The 19,200-nt window shown below is 40.3% G+C and overlaps 2 protein-coding genes across 4 annotated transcripts; one reads left to right on the top strand and one right to left on the bottom strand.

Annotated features, from left to right (window-relative positions):
• Nucleotides 1–2,847: 2,847 nt before the first annotated feature.
• On the bottom strand, nt 2,848–4,818 carry lrrc10b (leucine rich repeat containing 10B). Its single transcript, XM_088996571.1, has one exon. The coding sequence runs from the start codon at nt 4,278–4,280 to the stop codon at nt 3,141–3,143; it is 1,140 nt and encodes a 379-aa protein (XP_088852697.1). The 5' UTR covers nt 4,281–4,818; the 3' UTR covers nt 2,848–3,140.
• A 3,230-nt stretch (nt 4,819–8,048) lies between these two features.
• fads2 (fatty acid desaturase 2) lies at nt 8,049–18,153 on the top strand. Of its 3 annotated transcripts, XM_088996357.1 has the most exons (14): nt 8,049–8,237; nt 8,537–8,678; nt 10,116–10,320; nt 10,399–10,509; nt 11,853–12,050; nt 12,894–12,995; nt 14,273–14,398; nt 14,496–14,556; nt 14,641–14,717; nt 15,856–15,953; nt 16,927–17,023; nt 17,103–17,182; nt 17,248–17,373; nt 17,471–18,153. In XM_088996357.1, the coding sequence occupies exons 3-14, from the start codon at nt 10,129–10,131 to the stop codon at nt 17,520–17,522; spliced, it is 1,320 nt and encodes a 439-aa protein (XP_088852483.1). In that variant the 5' UTR covers nt 8,049–8,237; nt 8,537–8,678; nt 10,116–10,128; the 3' UTR covers nt 17,523–18,153. The 3 variants fall into 3 exon arrangements, with proteins under 3 accessions (XP_088852483.1, XP_088852481.1, XP_088852482.1); XM_088996355.1 differs by lacking the exons at nt 8,049–8,237; nt 8,537–8,678 and having other exon boundaries at nt 9,603–10,320; XM_088996356.1 differs by lacking the exons at nt 8,049–8,237; nt 8,537–8,678; nt 17,248–17,373; nt 17,471–18,153 and having other exon boundaries at nt 9,603–10,320; nt 17,103–17,186.
• The last annotated feature ends 1,047 nt before the right edge of the window (nt 18,154–19,200 follow it).

Raw genomic sequence — 19,200 nt, 5'->3', positions numbered from 1 at the left:
AGCACTACTAAAGGCCTAGGATTGACATGCACGGCCCGCCACTGCTTGAGACGTATTTCTATTTGAGTCCATGAAGCAGAATATGTCAGTAGATTATGCACATCATGGTGGTTAAGTTGAACGTCTGAGTTGAGAATGTTGCCGTGGAAATTGACAGAACCACTTTGCAGCGATTCACTGACCTATTTAGGATGAGAGGAGAGTCAACAAAAGATCTAAATATTGCGAGTGAGTGTGACACAGATTCCCGCAGACATCTGTGGCGTGTCAGCCTTTCCACCACCCAGCGTTGAACCCGGACTGAAGTCGCTTGTGTTGTCATCAGTACTATATGGCGTAGCTGGAGAATAACGGCGGTCTAAAAATGCACCGGGGGTTTACATCATGCATACAAAAGTCAAATGCAGACTTGCTCTGTTAAAACGAGGACTACGTTGTTGTTGCAATGTGTTTCTGCAGTGAATTCGTGGGGAGATGGAATATATTTTGCAACAGTGAAAATACAAAGTTGTTAATGAAAAAAATTGAATGACCTTGTTGTCTTGTATTGTACGTTTGAGCTGCACAAAATGTATCATTCTCTGTTGACTCGAGTATAACCCATTAGGTCGTCATGGGATGACAATGAGGCACTCTAAAGAAGGCTGAATTACCAGTCACGATCAGGAATAAGTGGTACGGAAAATGGATGGATGGAACATCGACAATCAAGTCAGATTTCTATTGTTTTAAATATTCTCCCCCTCCGTGCTGCTTTGTTTGCTCTACATCGTGTGCGTGCACTCAGAGCGGAATACGAGGCACTCTAAAGCTGCCACTCCATGACAGACCATGGTGCCTTTCAAGCCAAAATCGTGAGCTCCAGCTCACACCAGACTCAAATGAGGACCAGCGCTATCAGGATCGGATGAAAGTCAAAGTCAAAGTCAGCTTTATTGTCAAACATGCTAATATGCATGACATACAGCACAGATGAAATAAAATAAAAATAAATAAATAAATAAATACAAATAAGTTGGTCACAACTTAGAACGTTTATATATATATATATATATATATATATATATGACACCTTCAAAGAAGTACAGATGATGGCTGAAGAAACCTTTTCATTGTTGGTTGCAACTTGGTATTAAATGCTTTCACCTTCATGTGTAACTCTTGTGTTCTTCAGATAATCAATATTCCAGGAACGCAACCATCAGATTGAGCATCCAAGATATCACCAGCAGTAAAGAGTGACACACGAGAGTAAGCGGCTGCGTGAATATTTCATCGCTCGGATGAATATTTCACTCTTTCAATGAGGGGAGGGTGGGGGGGGGGGGATGTGAGGATTGCATTACGCTTCGAGGCCTCCATGAATAATGACAGCGGGGATGAGAGGAAGACATGTTCACACTCAGAGACGCAGGTGGAGGAGGTTTGGAAGAAAAAGAAGTATACAAAGTTGATAATGGAGCGGAAGCCGTGACCGACAAGGGGGTGTACCCAGTGAGGAAAATTTCGACAAGCCTGTTTGTTACTTCCTGTTTGAAGCCGGCCTTTATGTGGACTTGCCTTTTATGGTGCGAGCAACCATCATCTGCATTGCTTACACTACGCAGAAACCGGGAAGGGGCTCGTATCTCTAGTTTGTCATAAATATTTTGTAGCTCTTAATCCAATACACAGTTTTACATTGTCGCCCTGAGGTGTGGCACTCGCTACATTAAACAGATGCCCAACCACCATCAGTGTAAATTCTGCAAAGTTACAATGAGGGACCAAATTTCTCAACCTTTATTGAGGTAAGGCACATATTTTACATGAGAAAAAAAATCCACAGCACACCACCACCTTCAGAGTAAGTCCTAATTTAATATATGTATCTTAAATCATCTGTCCCCATTGAAATGAATGGAGATGCCGTCAATTCATTCCAGGCTCCCCACAAATCTTATCCTTTTTTTCGGCGGATAAAGAATAGTTACAGGGCCAATTAAGTAAGTATGACAGTATTATTGTGGTTGTCTTGTAATTGTAAAGTGTCCTTGAGAGTTTTGAAAGGCGCTTATAAATAAAATGTATTATTTTTATATATAAAAAGAATTATTATTATTATTATTATTATTATTATTATTATTATTATTATTATTATTATTATTATTATTATTATTATTTCAGGGTGTTTGAGGTATCCCTTTTTCTATGGTTTAGTCACTAGTGTTTGAGATGTAAAAGCTGTGACTCCGAGTATCAATCCATTTCACATGATTGGAAAATTTTCCTGTAAGATTACTGATCATTTGATTAATTGGTGTATTGTCAACCTGAGGAACAATTTCACAAAAGTTTCAGTGATGCCATTTTCTCTTTTTCGCAGCTGAGAACAACTGCTGGGCTTCCTGTATTAAAAATGATTGACAGTGACGTCCTCAGGTGGATGACAGTTTAACTCATTCACTGCCAGATATAGGCAAAAATGTGCCCACTCCAGTGCCAGGGTTTGTGTCATTGTCCCTTGAATTCCAGGACCCACAGAATATTGAGTTTTGGGGACAACATAAACATCGTTAGAAACCTTGGACTCTCTTCTTTCATCAGAAAAAAAGATTTTATTCCTTAATTATATGTGTTTTGAGTTATATGAGCTTGAAATCAGGGTGGCTGTCCAAAATACATTGCATTATATACATATTGTTTTATATAGCAGTTTAACAACAGCTGAAGCAGGAACAAAGCTCTAACATGGAAAAAAGTGAAATGCTGCCCCTTGTGGAAGGGACAAACGTTGTTAAAAGTCTGGTCAGCGCTTTATCGGCACCCCTTGCAAAAAAAAAAAACTAAACCTGTACAAATTTGGGAATGGCGCTCAATGTCATATTTTCAATTCCTGAATACATTTGTGAATGGCAGTGAATTAGTTAATAAGAGGACACTCTCACGCGCACACACACACACACACACACACACACACACACACACACACACACACACACACACACGCACACAGATACACACACACAGTTCTGCTCTATTTCACAGTCGCCTGAGATGAAACTCATTCTTTTATATTCACAGCTCAAGCCAATGTCAAACAAAGCAATCTTGCTGTCCACCTGCTCACAGATTCTTTCAGTCTGGATGGAGGTTTGATTTCAGGTCCCCACCTTTGTCTCCATGTCCTCCTCATACTCATAATCTACGTAAGACCGATCATATTCCAGCTCCTCTGCATCATACTCCAAGCCGTCACCCTCGTACATCAGCTCCTCCGTCTCATACTCAAAGGCCTCCTGGTCATACTCCAGATCACCGCCGTCGTACTCCAGGACCGCAGACCCGGTCTCGCCTTCATCCTCCTCAACGGCGGATTGTTTGGAGCTGCTATTCTTCAAAATGCCGTGAATGATGGGTTCCTCTTCGGCCAGAGCAGTCTCCTCTTCCTCTTCTGCCTCCTTACGCCTGTGTTCCTTCCTGACCTCACGCTCCTGCAAGAACTCTGCAGCACCCTCCCCGACGACTAATACCTCTTCGTCCACTTTTGGAGGCTCCTTGACCGGGTTGTGATCATAGGAGAAAAGACGAAGGGACCGGAGCCGCTTAAGGCTAGGGAACTCGGATATCTTATTGCGATCCAGGTCCAGGATCTCCAAGTCCTCCATGCTTAGGAGGACTTTAGGGAAGGTCTGGAAGCGATTTCCATAAAGCCACAGCCCTCTTAGATTCTCCATGCGGCACAGATCAGGAGGCAAAGTCTTGAGACGGTTGTCACCGATCTGCAGGGATTTGAGATTGGGAAGTTCGTACAGTTCTCTGGGGAACCATTGGAAGTAGTTGCTCTCCAGCCACAAGCAGCGGAGACTGTGTAGATTTTTCACCTCGGGTGGGAGCGTCATCAGGCGGTTGCTGCCCAGGTAGAGGCGGTTAAGGTTAACCAACTGGCAGATGGCAAGAGGAACGTCCTCCATCTTGTTGAAGTCCAGGGCGAGAATCCGCAGACCTTGTAGCTGGATGATGGCATCGGGAAGAGTGCGGAGGCTATTTCCACAAACGTAGAGCTTCTCCACATGCTCCAGTGCGCAAACACGAGCAGGTAAGCGCTTAAATTTACGGTAGCTCAAATCCAACACTGGATCTCCACTCTCCAGCAATTCATCCACCCCCAGCGGAAGCTCTTCCTCGACTTCCTCCTCCTTCTTCTTCCTCTTCCGGACGATCACCACCTCTTCACCGTCTTTCTCCTCCTCTTCGTCCTCCTCTTTGTCTCCCTCACCCTTACCGGGGAAGTTGCCCATTCCGTGGCCTCCTGACTTTGTGCTTGAGTGACAACAGCGTTATGTGATGTGATGACAGACAAACTTTGTCGTTGCTCTTGTTTTGAGTTTGCAAAAAAGCATCACACCTCAGGCAAATTAACTGGCGCCCTCCCAGATTCAGCTCAACATCTCTGTGCGTGCAACTTGCACACTGCAGAGTAATAAAAAATAGTAATAGGAGGAATAGTAGTATAAGGAATAGTAGTAGTAGAATTGAAGGTAGTTAAACTTTCGTATAGAAAACTGAATTTTGAGTTGGCCAGTCTTACCCTTCTCATTTTCTGCCGCCTTTGACAACTTTTAAATCACTTCGAAAGGATCACCTGATCACATTGATGTTTGTCACCTGTCCATCTTTGGGCTCCGCACTGGAAAATGAGCCCCACAGAGTGCTCTCAGCTCAGTGACCCGGCCGGCGGCAGAGAAAAAAGACTTAAAAAGAGGTTTAGTGCAGTTAGAATTGCATGCTCAGGTCCATCCAAAGGTCAGATCCATAACGGAGAAAGAAAATTGTACATTTGAGACTGCAAAGCTGAATGAAAAGCTTTGTCCTGATGTTGTTCGTGTGTTGCCATCAGCGAGCTGGTTCATATTCAACTGCGACTCTTCCTCCCCCCCCACCTTACCCCTATTTCCCCCTTGCTTCCTTCCCTCTGGTTCACTATGTAACCGGAACGGCAAGGGCATCAAATCACATTGTTGAGTATGTGAGTATGAGTTACCTTTTTTCTTTTTCCAAAACGTTGTCTCACTCACTCTCCTTAATGTTTTTAATTTAAAAGCAAAGTAAAAGTTGACAACATGCAACAAGCTAACTTTTAAAACTAAATTTGTAATTTTGTTTGGGCAGGTATGGGGAATGCCAGTGATAATTTATGTTGATTTTTATGAAGGCAAAATTTCTGATCGATATCTTATATTGACTTGTTCAGGGCATGTGCCTCATGAAGGGGTCCACCCATGCCAGTACTGTGGGTTCAAAATGTTGTGTTGAAACTTAACACATTCACTGCCAGATATGTACAAAAATATGTCCACTCCAGTGCCAGGGTTTTGGTCATTGTCACTTGAATTCCAGGACCCACAGAATATTGAGTTTTAGGACCACATAAACTTTCAATGCAACGTGAGAAACCTTAGACTCACTTCTGTCATCAGAAAAAAAACTTAATTCCTAAATTATATGGGTCTGGAGTTATATGAGAAAAGAGGGCAGCTGTCCAGATTACAATGCAATGCATACATATTGTTTGTATAGCGCTTTAGCAACAGCTGAAGCGGGAACAAAGTGCTAACAGGGGGGAAAAAAATGAAATGCTGCCCCTTGTGGAAGGGAAAAAACATTGCCAGAGGTCTTAGCAGTGCTTTATTGGCACCCAAGCAAGATAAAACAAAACCCAAACAAATTCGGGAATGACACTCAACATTATATTTTCAATTCCTGAATAAATTTGAGAATAACAGAATGAGTTAACAACAAACTGGGCACCAATTTTTCATAGTCAAGTGCTTGCGTCAAGTTATTTATTGACATTACCTGTTGAAGTTCAAACACAACACAGAACATTCTGTCACGTTTTTAACCAATGTACATAACTTACAGAAGTCTACTGGTATAATGTTAACACGCAATACACCTACATCTTTATCCTCTGCCAAAACACAAATTAATAAATTGTGTTTTTAATTAAATTGTCATAACTTCATCGTATAGCGATTAAAAACATCTCATATATTATTCTTGTGGCACTGAAACTGATTAATAGCATCGTTAATCATATTTCTACAGTTAGAAAAGTATAAAGATGACCTCCGAAGGTGGCCACTGGTTTGTCTCCGCTTTTTATTGACCAGTTAAAAAGCAGGTACGACAATTTCTGTGTAACAGCTAGCTAAGATACAAAGCAGGCACACAAATACAGAACATTGCAACAGTTCTTGACCCACATTCAATTTGTTGTTTTGGTGATTTCTTAATGACAGTACATAAGTATTTTCGCAGGATGCAAAATGTGTGTGTGTGTCGGAACAGTCTCTTAAAGGACAACCGACACCATTTTTTTGTTTCCTAACATCAGCAAAATGTTTTATAGCTAAACCCAAAACACGCAGGCTGATATTTTTAGTCAAATGCAAAACAACAATAAAAATGACTTAAAGTGTCCCAAAACTGCTTCAAAATGACCCCGGAAATGCGAGTTTCAGAAGGTCCCACCCCCTTGTTCGTGACATCACGCCAGGATACTCCAGACACAAAACAATGGCTTCAGAGAGTTCAGATACAGAGAAGATGCTTTCTTGTTACTCATCCAGTTATGAATATGATTCAAATAGTTCTGAAGAGAAAAGCATGGATGTTTGCAATCGATTAAAGAATTCCTTCCGTATCAATTCGAGCCGTCTGGATTCCAATGTAGCTCCTAGAAAATGCACAAGATGGCGCACAAGCTCAGCTGGAAATGGGCTGATTTGTCTGCTGAGAATTTGTGTCCACTTTTATGGTGTTACCGCAATTGGTAGTGTTGGTGCGACACACAACAATTCACCATCGCGTTATTTATGTGCTTTTCCTTCTAATTTCGCCATCAACAAGGATCAACATGATGTTTTCAGACCAAACAAAGTACCAAAAATGCATTGTGTGTCGGTTTCTCGGTCAGGGGCGTTTCAGACGGGACGTCACGTCAGGCATCGTCATCAACTCGAAAACAAGACTTCCTGAATATTCAGCGCAAGTTTTAAAATGTAAAATATAGCTATAAGCGGAGGAATCTTTGGAAAATGCGCTCAGTCGAAGTCATTTGAAGTGATTTTACAAATTATGGACACAACTTGTCCGGAGGTGTCGGTTGTCCTTTAAATTTGCTAATATAACGCTATGCTGACATTCTACAGTCGTAACCCATCGCGACTCGTAGCGGTACCTCGATTTACAAGTGACTTTGTTTCTCTTCAATTCAAACAATTATGTTCACAAAATGGTGGCAGCTAACCTCACAAGTAGCAAATAGTAAACAACTGAATTCAGGGTGCATCCTAGCTATTTATTTACACTCACTTATTTAAATTCCCCCAATTTATTACAGTATTCCAAGAGACAATAGATGAGCTAAAAAAGAAAAAAATAATAAAACATTTCTCCTTCTTCTTTTCCTTTCGGCTTTTCCCTACAAGGTGTCGCCACAGCAAATCAGTGTACTCCATCTTTAGAGGTTTGATCCACATGTTTGTTTTGGCCAAGTTTTTACGTCGGATGCCCTTCCTGACACAATTCTCTGTATTTATCCGGGCTTGGGACTGGCACAAAAAGAGTTATGTCCCTTTGTGGCTACAGAACAAGCTTCTCTTCTATTAAAATATTTTAGTACTGTGAATGTTCATAAAGTATCATAAAGTATGTGACTGTAAGGTGCAATTGGTCTTCTAAGTTGGACACATTGTTATTCGTGTATTCTGTGTCTTAAAAATACAACTTAAGCTACATCTAAATAACAGAAAAGGAATACAGTATAACCCAAATAAATGCTTGTCCTACCCTGTACCTTTCATCAAGTCAAAATGCCATTTATCAAAAAGGTTATTCAAACAACAAAGTCCAGGGTGACCTGGATTTTTAAAGCATGAGGTCCATATACAGATAAAATAGACACATTTCCAGACTAGCCCACGGTGTAAAATGGGTTACGACTGTGAAGAAAAGCCTGGCAAAGCTGCTCGGGTCAAATGTTCAACACCTCAGTCTTTGAAGCGGCGCAATGCAGCCAGGAGGCGGGATGGCGAGGGGTGGGGGCACTGACTGCTTGAGGATAATCCTGTCTGATATGCTGATTTGCACATTTCTGCTCCACATTGAAAATGACCCCGAAATGACTCAACCCTCTTTGAGTTGCAGACCGACAAGACAGCTGAAGAGGTCATTGAATGTAACTCCAAGAGGTGAAACCAAATGAACTAATGACGGTCATGCCGTGCCATCCGTTTTGGATTTCTTTACCTTTCATTATCATATTCGGCATGACAGTGAACAGCATTATGCTCAATTTAGATTTTTGGTTGAGTTGATAATTAAAACTACTTTATTGTGAAGGATAATTACTTTTGTCATTGGGAACAACCAACAATTTGGCCTTTGGTGACTGGTGCAAATTTCCCCATTGTGGACGAATAAAGGTTTTCTGATTCTGATTAATTGGAGGTTTGCCCACATAGTTATTATGTATCTCTCCCCCTTTTAGCTTTGTCGGCAAACCTCTTTCAAAGTGATGTCATATAGACATTGGCTTTCGAGATCGCAAGGAAGGATGACAGCTCGCTGCAGTTAGGGAGAACGGAACTTCCGGACACGAAGCAGACAAATGCATCCTACACAGGGACGACGTAGGTTATGATTCTTGAATATCTTTCATTGACAAACCAAACGCTATGTTCTTTATTTGGATCAATTTTAGTTATCTTCACAATATCAGAATTCATGTTTGATCTTTAAACAAAAGAAATGACAAATCAAACACTGTGTTCTTTGTTTTGATGAATTTTCTTTATTTTGACAATAGCAGAATTCACATTTGATCCTTTAGACATAAAATACAGCATGAAGAAATAGCTATAGTGTTTGAAAATAATATATATATATATATATATATATATATATATATATATATATATATATATATATATATATATATATATATATATATATATATATATATATCCCTACACTGCTATGATAGGTCCCTGCTAGTACTTGATCCACTGATAGTACTTGTTCTGAATAACGACTGGCCTGATTGCCCCACTTCGACCGGTATCACCTCATCAGTATTACTAATCTTATGTTGCCTAAGCAGGCTATTGTATGAACGTTCCAAATTGAACCTCACCCCACCAAACCGGTTTAATGACGGATTTAGTTGTTTTATGAACATCGCTTCTTTTACTCCCCTTTCAAACCATCTATGTTCTTTCGCTAAGATTTTAACCTCATTGTCGTCAAATGAGTGGTTGCTAGCTTTTAGTTGCAGATGTACTGCCGATTGAGGCCCACTTGTATTATCCCTGCGATGTTGATAGTCTTTTTTTGAGAATTTGTTTAGTCTGCCCAATGTACTGCTCTTTACAATTTTCATTCTTACAATGTATTGAATAAACTACATTACTTTGTTTTTCATTTGGCAGCCTATCTTTTAGATGCACTCATTTTTGCCTTAAAGTGTTTATCGGGTTGAAATAAGTAGGAATTTTGTGTTGCCAAAGGACTCTTTGTAGTTTTTCAAAAACACCTGCAATGGAAGGTACTGCCACTCCTCTCCTTTTTGTATCTTCAGAATTGTTGGTTTCATTCCCTATTCTTTCTTTCTATCATTTGTTAAATGACCACTGAGGGTCCCCACAGTTAGTGAGCGCTCTCCTAATATGTTGTATTAGTTGAAGTGGATGTTGGGTGTTTGACTTCACCCACAACATTAATAGCATCCCACATATCAAATTCATCATGAATTATTTGTGTGTGTGTGTGTGTGTGTGTGTGTGTGTGTGTGTGTGTGTGTGTGTGTGTGTGTGTGTGTGTGTGTGTGTGTGTGTGTGTGTGTGTGTGTGTGTGTGTGTGTGTGTGTGTGTGTGTGTGTGCGTGTGTGCGTGTGTGTGTGTGTATGCGTGTGTGTGTGCGTGCGTGTGTGTGTACGTGCGTTCCACTGCTCATCGTCCTTCTTGTGTGAGCTTTGAGCATATGCAGCAACAGGTGAAAGCATTGCTGCCTAGACTGGGCATCGTTTGTCCAATACAAACGTACGTGTCCATCCTTGCGTTCGTCTGTAGAAGCTCTGAAGAAATGGGTGCTGGAGATAAGTGGATAAAACCGGCGAGCAGCGATGTTTTCACCTGGGAAGAAGTGCAGAGCCACTGCAGCAGGAATGATCAATGGTTGGTGATTGATCGCAAAATATACAAGGTCACAGAGTGGGCCAAGAGGCACCCCGGAGGCTCTCGGGTCATCCAGCATTATGCTGGAGAGGATGCGACGGTATTTGATGCTTCTTATTTATCCTCATGTTATATAATCATGAATGTGTCACATTTTAGTTGTTTGTTTTGGATGTAGGAGGCCTTTACTGCCTTTCATCCAGACAAGAAGTTTGTGCAGCGCTTTCTGAAACCCCTGCTGATTGGAGAGCTGGCAGAAACGGAACCCAGCCAGGACAGGCAGAAAAACGTAAGAATGCGTGTGGCTGCTGCTGCTCACCCACTAAAAAACTTATCCTGTGACTCTAAAGTGACACTGAGAGTTTTGAAAGGTGATTATGAAAGAAATGTATTATTATTATAATAACTGTCTTTAACGGTCTTAAAGGAGAATTGAACATTCATGCCAATGACACAGAGTGACAATGAAAATAGCATTGGCAAAAATTGGCAAAAAGCAACCATGGCATTATAAATCATCTGATTAGAGAGTTAATAGCAAGAGGCAAGAAGCTATTGTAATGTCTGCATAGTTGGATAGCGCTTGTCTGTGGAAAGAGGTGGTAACTCGGATGTGGAGGGTCAGTGAGGAAAACTCCCTGGCCTTGCCTTTGTCCTTGCAGCATGCAAGTTCACTGACATTCACAAATTTATTCGGGAATTGAAAATATGATGTAGAGCGCCATTCGTATTTTTTTTTTCATGCTTGGGTGCCGATAAAGCGCTAGCCATGGCCTGTGGCAATGTTTTTTTTCTTTTCCACAAGGGGCAGCATTTCCCTTTTTTACATGTTAGCGCTTTGTTCCAGCTTCAGCTGTTGTGAAAGTGCAATATAAACCAATATTTAAGTACTGCATTGTATTTTGGACAACCACCCTTATTTCAATCTCATGTAACTGAAGACTTATAATTTATGAATTACAGTAAAGTCTCGTTATATCGATATTCAAGGGAGTCCGAAAAAATATCGATATAACCGGGACTATCGATATATCTGCATGTAACATAGAAATAGTATCGATATAACCGGGACTATCGATATATCCGATATCGATATAACGAGACTTTACTGTAACTATTTTTCTGATGAAAGAAGAGAGTCTAAGGTTTCTAATGGTGTATTGAATGTTTATGTAGTCCTAAAACTCAAGATTCTGTGAGTCTTGGAATTCAAGTGACAATGACAAAAACCCTGGCACTGGAGTGGACAGATTTTTGCACTTGTCTGGCAGTGAATGAGTTAAGAGTATATACTCATGATTTTCCCGGCAGTCCTACCTGTCCATTGTGAACTGTTTTAGACCTTTGTGGCAGCACCAAGTCAGATTGTGATGAATGGATGAACACAGGACTGAGTCAATGAGTATCATAATGTACAGACGACCTCAACAGCAATTTTGACCGGCTACCTTTTTAAAAATGGTGCTGCAGGATGTTTCTCATTGTTGATCCTTTCGAGACTAATTACCAGGAAGTTGAAGGTTTTGACGGTTGAAATAGTTGGACAGAGTCAAGGCCAGTTGATGAAGCACGCTTCCGGACAGTCATACTATTTATTGATGCTCATCCCTATTCATGATTCTGTGCTTCCAGGCTGCAGTCATCCACGACTTCCAGGCTTTACACGCATACGCGGAGGAACAGGGTCTGTTTCGGGCCCACACTCTGTTCTTCTTGGCCCACCTGGCTCACATCCTGCTGATGGAGGTCCTAGCCTGGTTGCTCGTACGGCTCGGGGGGACCGGCTGGATTCAGACAACGCTCTGTGCCATTTTGATGGCGACTGCCCAGGTAACAAGAACAATATGTCAGGGGCTTAGTGTCAGAAATATTCGCCCAAACACAGGAAGATTGTATTTTACTGCCGGCAGGGGACGCAACATTTCATGACCGACGCCCAACTTCTCCAGCTCTCTGCCAAGCTATTTAGTGAGAGTATATATATATATATATATATATATATATATATATATATAGTAAATTTAAGTGACACATGAGTAAAACATAGTCTTCTTGATTTGAATACCACGCCCCTGAACATCCCCATGGTACAAGCACCAACATTTCAAAACCAACAGAATGTTGACATTTTGATTGGTTGCCAATAGATTTGTAACAGGGCTAATGACATCTTCCTGTGAAGGAGTTTTCCAAGTCCTAAATTAGTCCAAGGCCAGATCTCTTACATGAAGATGACAGTTTAACAGCGCATGTCTGTTCAACTCAGATTGACCCCAGATTTTCTGTGCTTCTAATGTGGGCCCTGTGTTCAGCGGCATGAACCTTTTACATCTGATAACTTCTTTTCTGTCTATTCTCTATCAGTTTGCAACCTTTTTGAAAGTGAGAGCTACTTACTTCAATAAATTCAAAAGGTTGCCAGTTCAGAATAATTTTGTTGAAATCAGTTGGTGGTGAATCATCTGATGATTGTAGCACCTGCTGCATTGTCTCCATGAACTTAAAATGCAAAACTGTGTCCATGATGTTTCATTCCTTTCATAACTTTGCTGCTGTGAAATGTAAATTTCTCTGCGAGACTAATAAAGGCAAATCCAATCCAAATCCAATGAACGTGACCTTTGTTAAGAAGCAAAACATGAACCTCAAAGCAACTTTTGTTTTCCTTATAAGGTCCAGGCCGGGTGGCTGCAGCATGATTTTGGACACCTGTCTGTCTTCAGAAAGTCCTCGTGGAATCATCTTACACAAAAATTTCTTATCGGGCATTTAAAGGTAAGCCAATAATCTTTTTAACTCATTGACTGCCATTCCCGAATTTATTTAATGGTAAGAGGCAAGAAGCTATTGTGTAATGTCTGCATAGTGGGATAAGAGTTGTCTATGGTAGGAAGAAGTGGTGACTCGGATATGGAGGGTCAGTGAGGAAAACTCACTGGCCTTGCCTTTGTTCCTGCAGCATGCAAGTTCTTAAGTCATTCACTGCCATTTTCAAATTTATTCGGGAATTGAAAATATGACGTAGAGCGCCATTCTCGAATTTGTTAGGGTTTTTTTCATGCTTTGGTGCCGATAAAGCGCTGTCCATGGCCTCTGGCAATATTTTTTCTTTTCCACAAGGGAGCAGTATTCCCCTTTTTTCCATGTTAGCGCTTTGTTCCAGCTTCAGCTGTTGTTAAAGCGCTATACAGTGAACCCTCGTTTATCGCGGGAGATACTTTCCAAAAATAGCCCGCGATAGGTGAAATCCGCAAAGTAGAAGAAATGTAGTCAGCTTTTTTTTTTTACACAATGCAAAACGGTACATACTGCAGAATTAAACAAAATATAAAACCTTTTTTAATAGTTTATGAACGGTGTTGTAAAACAATATTTTGCTGCTGCGCCTATTCGTCCTGACTCCGCTGCGCTGTAGCGTCTTTTTCTAATGAAGCAGTCTTTCTCCGAGAGAAGAACATTGTTATCGGTAGTTGTTGGCAATCTTTCTTTTTTTTAGTAGGAAGATTTTTATAAACCGACATGGCCCGATTTCTACAAGCAGAATGCTCCATGAGATGTTCAAAGCCAATGTGTTTGATTTTATTCTGCTTTGTTTGCAGTGTTGTTTCGATGTAGTTTCTTTTACTTTGTTTGTTTGCACATTTGCATGCCATTAATCAAAAAAAGTTTTTTTTCCCCTGAAAAAAAATCTGCGATGCACTGAAGCCGCGATAAGTGAACCGCAAAGTGGCGAGGATCACTGTATAAACCAATATGTATTGCATAGTATTTGGGACAGCCACTTTCATTTTAAGGTCATATAACTCCAGACCCATATAATTTAGGAAAAGAAAACTATTTTTTCTAATGAAAGGAGAGAGTCTAAGGTCTCTAACATTCTATTGAATATTTATGTAGTCCGAAAACTCAATATTCCGTGGTTCCTGCAATTTGAGTGAAAATGACAAAAACCCTGGCACTGGAGTGGACACATTCTTGCACCTGTCTGGCAGTGAATGAGTTAATGATGAACCCTGAAGAAGTTATCTGAACTAATTTAATCCAACCCACAGGGAGCTTCTGCTAACTGGTGGAATCATCGACATTTCCAACATCACGCAAAGCCCAACGTCTTCAGTAAAGACCCCGATGTCAACATGTTGTGCGTCTTTGTTGTCGGAACCACCCAGCCTATAGAGGCAAGTTGCACATACTTGCATCGTCTCGCTAACAACCCCTAGCGAGCTTCCCTGTCATCCTAATTTAGCACTCCTCTCTCTTTTTTCTCTCTCACAGTATGGCACCAAAAAGATCAAACGGATGCCCTATAACCATCAGCACCGCTATTTCTTCCTGGGTACTCTCATTTTCACTCTTTTCTAAATGCAGTACAATATTACGAAGGTCATGTTAACCAATGTATTTTGTTTTGTTTTTTCAGTTGGACCCCCATTGCTAATTCCAATTTATTTTCACCTTCAAGTCATGCTTGTGATGATGTCTCGACGTGACTGGGTGGTAAGGCGAACCCTTCCTGTTTCCTCTTCCCGGTCTGCTCAATGTCAAATTTTGTTCAGAATACACATTTTTTGTTATGTATTGTATTTTTCGAGAAAATATTTTGTTGCTTTTTTGGGGGGACAATTTAAAGGACAACTGACGTCACTTTTTTGTTTCTTAACTGACATCAGAAAAACGTTTCATAGCATCTAAAAATACCCAAAACACGCAGTATGATATTTTTATTCAAATGCAAAACACCAATAAAAATGACTTAAAGTGTCCAAAATCTGCAAAAAAATTGAGCTGCGAATTGGGCATTTTCAGAAAGTTTGGGTGCAACACGAGGTCCCCAGACCAACCAAGTACAGCAAAATACATTGACGTGATGGAAGGACCGCTACAATGCGTCTTTTTTTTTTCGGTCAGGGGCGTTCCTTTAGTGATGTCACGTATGGACTGTCACCAACTCAAAAACAAGACTTCCTGAATATTCAGTACGAGTCTTAAAACGTAAAATATAGCTATATGCGGTTATTAAAATATGGTCAGTAGAAGTCATTTGAAGCCATTTTACAAATTATGGACACAACTTGTCCGGAGACGTCGGTTGTCCTTTAAGTTCGTTCAATAACATCCTAGTTATTTGCTAAATTATCTTGTTCGTGTGTTAATTAGCTCTTCATGATATTTGGCTAGTTTTCCCCTTTTACAAGATATTTAGTTGATTTATTTTAATACCATTTAGTGAGCCCAAAGCTTTTGTTAGCCCTCGAGACAGTTATTTGCTTCGTTTGCTCATGAAGAGACAGCTCATTAGCTTGTAGTCAAAGTTGTTATGTGTGTAGGTCATTAGAAAGTTAATTCATGATGGACTCATGTCCAGCGCTTTATTGGCACCCAAACAAGAACAAATAAAAACAGAACAAATTCAGGAATGGCGCTCTACGTCATATTTTCAATTTCCGAATACATTCGTGAATGGCAGTGAATGAGTTAAAGTGTGTTCATACTACATTTAGTAGTTTCTTTTAATTTCCTATTAGATTCTTGTTTAAAAATGTTATGTCCATCTTTTACTATGTAATAATTTATGATAAATTCCCCAAAAACTGAAATGTTCCTTTTTATAAAAATTTTTTTTTTTCTCCTGAAGGATATGATCTGGTGGTTGTCATACTACCTTCGCTACTTCAGTTGTTATATACCACTTTATGGTATCCTGGGCGCTATGGCGCTCATCATCTTTGTCTGGTAAGTGATTTAGTACAGACGCTCCCCAACCTCCGAACGAGATACGTTTCGAACTGTCGTTCATGAGGTGAATTTGTTTGTAAGTTGCTTCAGTGCTGTATTTTGTATGGAATGTATGTTTAAAGGACAACCGGCGCCCCGGACAAGTTGTGTCCATAATTTGTAAAATCACTTCAAATGACTCCTACTGAGCGTATTTTACAAAGATTCCACCGCACATAGCTGTATTTTACGTTTTAAGACTCGTGTTGAATATTCAGGAAGCCTTGTTTTTGAGTTTTCGACTTCTTTAATTGATTGCAAACATTTATACTTTCCTCTTCAGAACTATTTGAATCATATTCATAACTGGATGAGTAACAAGAAAGCATCTTCTCCAAAGCTGAAGCCATTGCTCTAGAGCAAGGCAAGACGTCCTGGCGTGACGTCACGAACAAGGGGGCGGGACCTTCTGAAACTCGCCATCTCCAAAGTCATTTTGAAATAGTTTTGGGACACTTTAAGTCATTTTTATTGGTGTTTTGTATTTGACTAAAAATATCAGCCTGCGTGTTTTGGGTATTTTAGAAAACGTGTTTCTCATGTCAGTTAGAAAACAAAAAAATGGTGTCCGTTGTCCTTTAAGGTTTATATAGGTATTTTTTAAGGTTTAAGTAAGTTTATTTAAGGCGTGTATAAGTAACCTTTATTGGTTTGTACTGAAAAAACATTTAATTAAATATATGCTCTGTAAAGATATGTACATGTGCAACTGTAGAGAAGACTACATATGTTACTACCAAAATTGTCATATGTACCGTTGTTCGTAACTCGAATGTTCATAAGTAGGGGAGCGTGTACGGTCAGTAAGGTTGTGGTCTTAAATCCTGTTGCCTTCAGAGGCCACTGTTGCCAAATTAGTCATCAACTCCAGAACACGGTATTCCATTTTGTTGACGTTTTCAGTCGATGTCAGTGTTGGCGTGGTTTTCAGGTTTCTGGAGAGCCACTGGTTCGTTTGGGTGACACAGATGAATCACCTCCCGATGGACATCGACCACGAGAAGCATCAAGACTGGCTCACCATGCAGGTGCCCGCTGGGAAATCTGCAGTACTTTGTTCTCACGACTTCATCTACATACTCATCGAGGCTCTTATGTGTGCTTTAGCTCCAAGCCACCTGCAATATCGAAAAGTCCCCTTTCAACGACTGGTTCAGTGGACACCTCAACTTTCAGATTGAACACCAGTAAGTCACTTTATAAAGATAGTAAGATTTAACAAATCAACAATTTGACGTATTCTGCCTTTCAGCCTTTTCCCGACAATGCCGCGTCACAACTACCACCGCGTGGCGCCGCTGGTCCGCGCCCTGTGTGACAAACATAAGATTCCTTATCAAGTGAAGACATTAGGGGAAGGCATGATCGATGTCATCAGGTAAAATATATCGGAGATCATTTGTGTCAGAATAGTACAAACGACATTCCTTAGTAGAGTTTTAATGGCATTGTGCTATTATCTCCCCATACTGCAGGTCACTGAAAACTTCAGGGAATCTTTGGCTGGATGCATATCTTCATAAATGATTTTTTTTTTCATTCCAATGTTTTGTATTTCTTTCAACACATCAATACATATCAATACAATACATATTGAGGCCTTGACGAAGAATGAATTGGGCATGTTGAATAATAACATTCACCAAAAAAAGGTTTGGAATTTATCATGTTTTGATGGCTGGTGTGTATATTTGTATTTTAACTGATTTTTTTTAACTGAACTAATTTGGTCTCAAAGTCTGCAAAGGTTGTCAACCAATTGCAGCAGTACACAAAGACTAACAGGAATTGTCAATTCACATACTCTAATGTGGAGAATCGGCTTAGCCCGTGAAACACCTCAACAAAGTGAGGCTTCATACATATTGTTACGCGCTTCCTAAATTCCCACAATTTGTTCCATAAGTTTAGTCCTCATTGAAAAGACACTTCCTCAACAAAGGGCAAAGAAAATCTGGAACGGTTGGTGACTCAGAATTGTCAAAAAGCTCATGACTGAAATACTTGAAACAATATTAAATAGTGTCTTGGAAAGGCATCATAGTGGCGGACCGTCAAGGCCTGCAAAGCCGTCTCTGCTGGCCTAAAAATATCTGAATCACAGACTGATGTTCATTATATTTTGTTCATTCTTATAATATATAATAATTGCACATTGTCTGTCAGCTTCTTTTCAATATTTTTCCCCCTGCTGCGCTGCTTCCGGATGAGTGTTTTTGTATTTAAGCATTTAACCAGTCACATTTCAGCTATCATTTGTTACCATGGTCAGAAATCTACCTGTATGTCTTCACAATCAGTTTTGCGGGACCTGCGGCATTAAATGTGTCGATCAAACCTGCTTCAACCAATCCGATTTCGAGTTGGCAACCCAAGGTTTTTTTTAGGCACCGGTCAACGTCAAGAGTTTTCGCAAACTGATTGGCTAGTCACTAGTCAATCATATTTTCTGAACTAGATGATTGGAGAGTCACTAGCCAATCAAAGTTTGCGAAAACTGCTCTGATCAAAGCCACTCGTGACGAGCTTACTGGCCAGAGCTAGCTGTAACGGTAGGGAGCTACATAAGCAAATATATATTGTGTTGATTTAATCGCAGTCAAGCCACAGTGGCTGAAGGAGGAGATTAAATGGATTTGGTTGGAGATTTACAGTTAAAGCCATTTTCAAGACGGACTTAAAAAAAAGACATGATTAAGAAAGGTAGGGCAGTTATTTCCTGGCAAATTGTACCCTCTAGTGAACTTGTAGTAAATCACACCACACTTTTTTTCAGTCTGGATTGATTCATACGTAGCACTACTGAAGGCCTAGCAATGAAATCCACGGCGCGCCACCGATTTGTGGCTGCCTTTGCATTTTTTAACATCAGACTTAAAATGCTGGAGGCAGTCACTTAGGACCACACACACTTCCTAGGCAGATGTCAGAAACAATCCTGTTGTAAACATGGACGAAATCTGCAAAATTTCCTCAATAAATGGTCAAAAACGACACTGTCCTGCATATTTGAGGTTGGACAACTGTGGGTTTGCATTTTTTTTTCATTTTTTTTTCAACTTTTTATATTTAGGATGTCCCCTTTTCCTCTTTGATTTTCTGGTAGCGCTTGTTTCTTTCTTTTTTGGCTGTTTCTTCAGCATGTGGTTGTCTGGGCCGCCAGTAATCAAGTATTTGTAATTTTCTAAGATCGTGGTGCCTATCA

Source organism: Hippocampus bargibanti, linkage group LG05 (assembly GCF_051943395.1).
Source record: "Hippocampus bargibanti isolate YZ-2025 linkage group LG05, ASM5194339v1, whole genome shotgun sequence".
NCBI classification, from domain to species: domain Eukaryota; kingdom Metazoa; phylum Chordata; class Actinopteri; order Syngnathiformes; family Syngnathidae; genus Hippocampus; species Hippocampus bargibanti.
Note: the sequence above shows the minus strand (reverse complement) of the source record. Positions and strands in the feature narration are given on the sequence as shown.

Bases quoted from the DNA above. Each gene is read 5' to 3' on its own strand.
- lrrc10b (XM_088996571.1), bottom strand. From the start codon at position 4,280: ATGGGCAACTTCCCCGGTAAGGGTGAGGGAGACAAAGAGGAGGACGAA.
- fads2 (XM_088996355.1), top strand. From the start codon at position 9,793: ATGAATTATTTGTGTGTGTGTGTGTGTGTGTGTGTGTGTGTGTGTGTG. The intron at 12,051-12,893 runs GTAACAAGAACA...TTTCCTTATAAG, and splicing joins TTTTGATGGCGACTGCCCAG to GTCCAGGCCGGGTGGCTGCA. The intron at 17,183-17,247 runs GTAAGTCACTTT...TCTGCCTTTCAG, and splicing joins AACTTTCAGATTGAACACCA to CCTTTTCCCGACAATGCCGC.